Raw genomic sequence first — 8980 nt, 5'->3', positions numbered from 1 at the left:
TCTCCTGACACACACACACACACACACACACACCCACTCCCTGAGATTCTACTTTCCATGCAATCCCACAGGGGGAAGATGGACATCTAAATCACCAAGTGAGCACAAAACTGAGGAAGTGACAGCTCAGACCTGGCAGAGGGACTGTGGAAATGCCGAAGGGAATTAACAGCACCTGGAGGATAAGGGACGGCTTCCCAGAGCAAGCAGCCTTCCTCCAAGGCTCCAAGCATTCAAGCCTTGGAGGATAAGGACTTTAAACGAAAGAAACATTTTTATGGAGGCATAAACATGGGCCCTAACAAAAGGGCACAGATTGTACTGGGAGGTGGGAGACAGATTTGGCGAATGCTGGAATGATGTAAATGAAAGCTGCCACTTATTGTGGACCTGCCCTGTGCCAGCCACTAAGCAGATACAACCCACAGCCCCTATTTCTTTTTCAATCTACAAAAACTATTTAATAGACAAAGTATTCATCCCATTTTAGAGGAGGAATCAAACAGTAAGGTTCAGGAACTTTCCCAAGGTCATGAGATTAAAGAGACAACTGAGGCAGGATTTGAGCCAAAGCTTACACTGCAGACCTATTAAATGACCCCTGGTATCTGTGTGCCATCCTGGTCTCACTGATTGTCCTTCTGACCCCAGTTCCAATCTCACCTCCTCCAGGAAGCCTCCCTGACTCCCACCCCAGCTGGATTAGGAGCTCATCTAAGCTCTCCCTCAGCACCTGCATTCTGTGCTCACCTCTCTATACCACTTGAACAGCATTAAAAGTGCTTTCAGACCAGTGGTTTGCATGGGGAAAGGGTGAGAGGAAGGCATGAATTGCAGGCAGGCACAAGAAAACTTTTAGGGGTGGCAGAAATGTTCATTGATGATGATAGTTTCATGCATGTATACAGATGGAAAAACCAATCAAATTGCATATTTTAATTTTTAAAATGTTGGCTGGGTACAGTGGCTCATGCCTGTAACCCCAGCACTTTCAGAGGCCAAGGCGGGCCCACCACTTGAGGCCAGGAGTTTGAGATCAGCCTGGCCAACACTGTGAAACCCCATCTCTTACCAAAAATGTAAAACTTAGCCAGGTATAGTGGCACATGCCTATAATCCCAGCTACTCGGGAGGCTGAGGCAGGAGAATCGCTTGAACCTGGGAGGCGGAGGTTGCAGTGAGCCGAGATCACGCCACTGCACCCCAGCCTGGCAACAGATGAGACTCCACCTCAAAAGAAAAAACCCTTTCTTTTCATAGGTGTTGACAAATTGCATATTTTAAATATGTGCAGTTTATTGTCCTTCAACGATGCCTGAATAAAGTTGTATAAAATGGGAGGACCAGCTGGGCGTGGTGGCACACGCCTGTAATCTCAAGCTACTCAGGAGGCAGAGGCAGAAGAATTGCTTGAAACCGAGAGGCGGAGGTTGCAGTGAGCTGAGATCGCGCCATTGCACTCCAGCCTGGGCAGGCGACAGAGTGAGATTCCGTCTCAAAAAAAAAAAAAAAAAAAATGGGAGGACCAGTCTTCCCAACTGTCTCCCCCACTAGCCTGTAGGTGTCTGGAGGCAGCCTGAGCCTTGCTCACCCAGCATTCCGAGTCTATAGAACAGCACCACGCATTGAGCAGACTTTCTGTACAGATCTGCTGGCTGGACAAAGAAATGAATAGAGGCTGATGGGACGTCGTAGCTCACGCCTGTAATCCCAGTGCTTTGGGAGGCCAAGGTGGGCAGATCACAAGGTCAGGAGTTCGAGACTAGCCTGGCCAATATGGTGAAACCCCGTCTCTACTAAAAACACAAAAATTAGCCAGGCGTGGTGGCAGGCACCTGTAGTCCCAGCTACTCAGGAGGCTGATGCAGGAGAATCGCCTGAACCCGGGAGGTGGAGGTGGCAGTGAGCCGAGATCGCACCACTGCACTCCAGCCTGGGCGACAGAGCGAGACTGTCTGAAAAAAAAAAAAGATAGGGTTTTGCCATGTTGCCCAAGCTGGTCTCGAACTCCTGGGCTCAAGTGATCCCCCCGCCTCAGCCTCCCAAAGTGCTGGGATTACAGGCATGAGCCGAGATCGCACCACTGCACTCCAGCCTGGGCGACAGAGCGAGACTGTCTGAAAAAAAAAAAAAGATAGGGTTTTGCCATGTTGCCCAAGCTGGTCTCGAACCCCTGGGCTCAAGTGATCCACCCGCCTCAGCCTCCCAAAGTGCTGGGATTACAGGCATGAGCCACCAGGCCTGGCCACAAGACTATTTCTTTTGGGTCAAGTATGTGCTATTCAAATAGTAGATCCTCAACCAACATTAGCTCTACCAATCATCCTAAAAAGGTGGTGTGGTAACTACCCTTTGGCTAGAGATCATGCCCCAAGTCAAGACTAAAGGAACAAATATAGGGTGGACACATATCTTAGTACAATCTTTCAGGAGCTTCCCATGGCCTTCAGAGTAACACTCTTCAGTCTGCCAACAAGACCCTTCCTCGATCAGGCAGCTGTCTCCCTCAGCTCATCCGCCTTCCCACCCTACCCCCCATTCAGTGCTGCTGTTGTTGTCCCTGTTGTCATCACTATTGTAAAAACAATTTATTGAGTGCTTACTATGTTCCAGGCACAGTGCTCATTCATAGACATCTCATTTAGTCCCCACAACCACCCTGCAAAGCTGGTCCTATTATTATAGTTTTTGGATTTGAGGCTTAGAGACGTTCAATAACTTGTCCAAAGACACAAAGACAAATATCCAAATATGTGTGAAATGAACACAAAGCCTGTACTTGCTAACTCTGCTACACTGTTGCTACCTCAAGTGACTTGTGGTTAGTGTAAGAGTCAGGCTCTCTCAAGACTCCAGGACTGCATACTAAGGTCGTCCTACCAGGTCCAGCTTTCTGTTGCTCTGCCCAGCTAGTATTAAGTCACCCTTCAATACCCAGTTCAGAAGCCCTTTCCTTCAGGAAGCCTTCCTGGGCTGCACATACCCTCCCACCAGGCCCAAGGCCTCCCTGCCCCTATACACCCCACTGATCTGGATCAGCGGCCCCGGCTCTGCACTCATGAAGCAGCCTGGACTTCCTTCTATCACAACCCTGATCACACTAGAGAAGCTACTGGTCTGTCTTTCTCTTAGGTCGTGGGTTCTTCAAGGGCAGAGACCATGTCTTTTCTCTTTATAGCTCCAGCACCTGGCACATGGCCTGGCTGTAGTCCCTGACTCATGTACCAAATGTTTTCTGAGAGCCTCCTATGCGCCTGGCACTGGAAATCAGGAGTAAAGGGCAAGGACCAGGCCGCTGCTCTCACAGTGCCCGCAGTCTAACAACCCACATGTTAATTCCGTATGGGGGGAGGACTGAGGTGGAAAATCATACTTGACCACCCAAGGAGCCAGTCTCCATCAGTGTTTCCAACATAACTTTCTGCAATAATAGAACTGCTTTATATCTGTGCTGGCACTCACCACATGGGGCTATTTTAATTTAAAAGCGTTACAATTAAATTAAAAATCTAGTTCCTCAGCATATACTCACTATTCACATTACAAGTGCTTAATAGCTACATGTGGTGAATGAATTGGGTGGCTATCGTACCAAAAAGAACACTCCAGATTTTCTGATAAATATCTCCCACACATAAAAAGGTTATAAAAAGGAGACGATACGTGAGGCTTTATAGCAGAAAGATTTTAAGGATATGTGTCCTAGGGTCTGCTCGGCTAGGTTCCCATCCTGGCTCCCCTAATTTCCTAATTCTGTGACTCTGAACTTTCAGTTTCCTCATCTGTAAAATGGGGACAATCAAAATGTCTATTTGTAGGGCTGTGATGTGGACTAAATGACATAATCTGGGTGAAGTGTTTAGAATGGTCTGGCACAGGGCAAGTACTCTATAAATGTCAGGTACTATTATTAGAGAGTATTTAAGAAGTAATGAGAAGCCATCCAGAAGGCAGGAAATAAAACACCAATTCCTGTTTCCCACGACTTTACTCAAACCCCTAGAAAACACTTCCTCCCACCTTGTTCAAGGGAGCTCAAATTCTTGGGAAAACAACAAGCGGGTACAGGAACTCCAGGGCCGCATCTATCTCCTTCTTCAGCAGCCTGGCACCTCTCCATGGCTCTAATCTCTCTCTGCAGCTGGTAATCGACATGTTCGCAGCCTCCTTATTTTTCAGTCTCACAAGCCCTGCTGGGGTGTTTGTATGTGGTGCTTCTTATCTCAGTTGCGATAAAACACAGCTCAACCTCTGAAATCAGTATTCCCACCAAAATACGGATAGCAGCTTAGATAGCTCTGAAAACGCTACCTGAAACCCGAACACCCTCCACAGGGTCAAATCCCCAAACCCAGCTTTGGGCTGGACCCATTTCTAGCCCGATCCAGGCTGAATCAGAACTGCCATCAGACTGATTTGAAATAAAATGCTTTGGGGGGAAGGTGCAGGGTGGTGACACGGAAAATCCTACGCAAATTCAAGCTGCTGCTCGGAAGGAAATTCCTACTCTGGGCCTGGAAGAGACTAGTAGTGTCTCAGCTACTGAATCACTGACCATGGCCCTCGGGTCATTCTTGGAACAGATAAAGAAGGAATTTACTTTTTGCTTCTGAAATTGCAAGACTGACAATATCAGGCTGAATGGCCTTAAGGGACCGGCTTACCAGCGCTGGTGAAGTCCTCAGCTTTCCTGTCTTCAGGTCCTTGTGGGTGATCTGGAGTTGGTCCAGGGGCAGAGCTGGCATTGTGCTGCGTGACCCTCCTGAAAGGAATATGGATGGGAAGAAGAGAGCAGACACACAGACTCCTGGGGGCAGGGCCTGCTCTGGGGCTGATCCCAGAGTCAGAAGAGAAGCTTCGACCTCTCGCCTTAGGAGGCTCCTGTTGTGGTTCAGGACCTGGTTCATGCGCCTATTAACCCAGACAAAGTGACTGTTTTTTTGCATAAAGCGGTTCTCAATTGTAGAAGAAAATACTTCCCCAGATGACTTCCACACTTTTTTTTTTTTTTTTGAGATGGAGTCTCGATCTGTCGCCAGGTTGAAGTGCAGTGGCACTATCTTAGCTCACTGTAACCTCCGCCTCCCCGGTTCAAGTGATCCTCCTGCCTCAGCCTCCCCAGTAGCTGGGTCTATAGGCACACACCACGCCTAGCTTTTTTTTTTTTTTTTTTTTTAAGAGACAGAGTCTTACTCTGTTGCCCAGTGAAGTGGTGCGGTCATAGCTCACTGTGGCCTCTAACTCTTCAATCCTCCCACCTCAGCCTCCTGAGTAGCTGGGACTACAGGCATTCACCACTACGGCCAGCTAATTTTTAAAATTTTTTGTAGAGACAGGCTTTATTTTTTGACAGATGAGTTCTTACTACATCGCTTGGGCTGGTCTCAAACTCCTGGTTTCAAATGATCCTCCTGTCTTGGCCTCCCAAAGTGCTGCCTCTGCCTCCCAAGGCGCTCACAGGTGTGAGCCTCTGTGCCCAGCCTGTTTCCACTCACTTTGAGAAGTACTGGCTAAAAATACTTAGATTCTCTTTATTACGGCTCCAGCTCTGTGAGCTCACTAGCCTGTGAGCTCTATGAAGACAGTGCCCAGGCCTCTCCTCTTGCTATCTTTTCTGTGAGCACAGGATTGGTACAGAGGTGGCCTCACCAAATGTTTGAAGAACAACTACATATGAGGACACTCCTTTTAAAACTCTAGCCAGATTTTAAGTCTTTTGAGGGGTGAAGCCTCCTCACTTGTGGAGGATGTTAAGATTTTACAATCTCTCTAGGCTTCAGGGAAGAAGTAGATGGAAGAATAGGACATAAGAAGGGAAGAAGGACATGGAAAAACAGAAGGACCACGGAAAAAGATAATTCATAGAAAACTGACAGTGAAAACTCCTTTCTACAAAAGCCCAAACTGACCTCACAGTCAGTAAGCGGCAGATCCAAGGTCTCCTGTCTTGCTGTCCAGTGTTCTTTTCACAATATCACTTGGCCTGACCCACAGAAGGGACATACATGTTAAATGAATCATGGAATAGAAGTGAATTAGGCCCCTCGAGAAACGTGCCATAAAAGGCTGGAACAGTTTCAATGACAACACGAAGAGACAGAGGCTGGGGTGATGAAACTGTCACCTCTTGAGCCTTCACAGACAAGCAGAGGAGCACGGGGGACATGAGCTACCAGGTGTGTCATATCTCAGATATTGGGCCAGGCTTAATGATGTGAAGAGCTCCTCTAAGTGAATTTCTTTTTACTTTTTCTTTTTTAAAATAGAGATGGGGTTTCGCCATGTTGCCCAGGCTGGTTTCAAACTCCTGAGCTCAAGCAAACTGCCCATCTTGGCTTCCCAAAGTGCTGGGATCATAGGTGTGAGTGCCTGGCCTCTAAGTGCTTTTCTCAGCATTAACTTACTTGCCCAGTTAACTGGCTTTACATGTATTAATGCTCACAAAAACTCTAAGGTTAGTTCTATTATTATCCTCATTTTATCAGTGACAAAACAGAGGCTCACAGAAAACAAGAAACCTGCCCAAGGTCTCACAGTTAGTAGGTGGTGAAGCAGGCTGGTTCTTAACCATTCACTATACTGTGTCTAGTTTAGTTAAACTTAGGGGTGGGATGGGCTGAAGGGGTGGAGTGAGAGTCAAAGCCCTTCTAGAGGAGACCCTGAGTAGTCTTGATAATAGAAACTGACTAGGAAAGAAGGGTGCCCCAGGCAGAAGAAACAGCAGAGCAAAGGCAAGGAGGTGGACATAGCCTGGCACCCAAGGAACCTTGGTTCCGGCCTGTTATAAAGACTGTGAAAATCCCCACCCTAGAAGGAGTAATGAGAGAGGACCAGTCTGCCTAGTCCTTGACAACTGTTCCAGCTATAGGATCCCAGCAGATCAGACACACACGGTCTCTGCATACATGAGGTGGCCTGAAAAAAAATCACAAGGCAAAGAAAGTAATAAAGAGCTTGGGGTAAGTTTTCATCTTTCAGCTTTGCAAAGCATAGATAATATCTTCTGCTGCACCTATTTCTAATCAAGTTACTATCTTACTAGCCTCTCACAACAACCCAATTAAGGACAAGGATTACTATGCTCAGATGTCCAAAGAGGGGCCCTGATTTGCTCGAGGTAAATACATTATTGGCCAAGCTGAAACCAAAGCCCAGGTCTTTTGCTAGGGCACCTGGGGCTCTCGTGCTGAATATGTTTAAAAACAATAATAATAATTTATTTTCCTAACCCTCTAGCCATGCTGGAAGGCGAGCTGGAAACACCACTGCTTTGCACACCAGTGCAGAACTCTAAATGACTGATAGGCCCAATTCCTTCCAGGCTTGCCCGCTGAAGATGGCTGCGGGAGTGTTGGCTGTGAGACACAGGGTGGAAAAAAAGTCATGAGGAGGAAGCAAGTCTCCACCCTTTAACCTCTAGGCCCCACAGTCCAGGCCGAGACAGGTAGAGACAGTATTTGCTTTCAGAAGAAATTCACGGCCAGGTGCAGTGGCTCACGCCTGTAATCCCCACACTTGGGAGGCCAAGGCGGGAGGACTGTTTGAAGCCAGGAGTTTGAGACCAGCCTAAGCAACATAGTGAGACCTCATCTCTACAAAAAATTCAAAAATTAGTCAGGTGTGGTGGTGCACACCTGTAGTCCCAACTACTTAAGAGGCTGAGGAGGAAGGATCACTTGAGCCCAGGAGATCAAGGCTGTAGTGAGCCATGATGGCACCACTGCACTCCATCCTAGGTGACAGAGCAAGACCTTGTCTCAAAATTTAAAAAAAAAAAAAAAATTTTTTTTTTTTAAAAGAAATTCACCCTTACAAACCACTGCCCGCCAGGGCAGTTCAGGGCTAGTCTGGTGTGGTGGTAAGGAGACAGCGCTACAGTCCTACAGCCTGGGTTCAAATCCTGGCTCCACCTTTTCTTATCCATGTTGAGACCCTGAGACAGTTCCCTAACCTCTGTAACTTTTGACTGCCTCTTCTGTAATATCAGAATTGTAATAGTACATAAACTTCCAGGGTTGCCATGAGAAGTAATCAATGTGAAGTGCTCAACCCAATACCTGGCACATAATAAGCACTCAATAAAATTTAGTTGTTATTATTAAAGTCTCAACCAGAGGCAAGACACTTTGGGCTTCCTGGTTTATTCAGCAAATAATTCCTGAATATAATCCGGGTCCTAGGCATATAACTGACTATCATTTGGCGTTAAAGCTGTAACAGGAAATGTCCTGCATATAATCTGGGTCCTAGGCATATAACTGACTATCATTCGGCATTAAAGCTGTAACAGGAAATGTACGGTAGAGAAATGAAGGATGTTACAAAGAAGGTGATCTATAATCTGGATGTTGAAGAATGGGGGAAAAGGTGACGTTCCAAGCAGAGAGCAAGCATGAACAAAGGCTCAGAGTCTTAAAATGTGCGGCTCTGGGTTGGGTGAGGTGGCTCCCGCCTGCAGTCTCAGCACTTTGGGAAGCTGTGACAGGAGAATTGCTTGAGCCCAGGAGAGTGAGGTTGCAGGGAGTCATAATACATCACTGAACTCCAGCCTAGGGGACACAGTGAGACCCTGTCTAAAAAGTGTGGCTTTGAAGGAAGAGGGAGACATTTGGTGTTGCTGAAAACACAAGGTCAGATAGGGGATGACAGAAGTGAAGAGAGAAGAGAAGCTGGATAGGGAAGACAGGACCAGTTTAAAAAGAGCCTCAAAATAGCTTGAACCCGGGAGGCGAAGGCTGCAGTGAGCGGAGACCATGTCATTGCACTCCAGCCTGGGCGACAGAGCGAGACTCCATCTCAAAAAAAAAAGCCTCAATGCTACACTAAAGATTTTAGTATTTCTGGCCGGGCGCGGTGGCTCAAGCCTGTAATCCCAGCACTTTGGGAGGCTGAGACGGGCGGATCACGAGGTCAGGAGATCGAGACCATCCTGGCTAATGCAGTGAAACCCCGTCTCTACTAAAAAATACAAAAAATTAGC

The 8980-nt window shown here is 47.2% G+C and overlaps 1 protein-coding gene across 2 annotated transcripts in view; it reads right to left on the bottom strand.

Annotated features, from left to right (window-relative positions):
* ASCC2 (activating signal cointegrator 1 complex subunit 2) overlaps positions 1-8980 on the bottom strand; it is a 55852-nt gene that overhangs the window by 43201 nt on the left and 3671 nt on the right. For both annotated transcript variants that reach the window (XM_011979109.1, XM_011979110.1), the window contains exon 2: positions 4665-4762. In XM_011979109.1, coding sequence (XP_011834499.1) covers positions 4665-4745 — 81 coding nt within the window. In that variant the 5' untranslated portion in view covers positions 4746-4762. The remainder of the gene's footprint in view (positions 1-4664; positions 4763-8980) is intronic.

This window comes from Mandrillus leucophaeus, unplaced genomic scaffold (genome assembly GCF_000951045.1).
Source record: "Mandrillus leucophaeus isolate KB7577 unplaced genomic scaffold, Mleu.le_1.0 Scaffold2, whole genome shotgun sequence".
NCBI classification, from domain to species: Eukaryota; Metazoa; Chordata; class Mammalia; order Primates; family Cercopithecidae; genus Mandrillus; species Mandrillus leucophaeus.
This window is presented reverse-complemented; position numbering and strand designations above follow the sequence as displayed.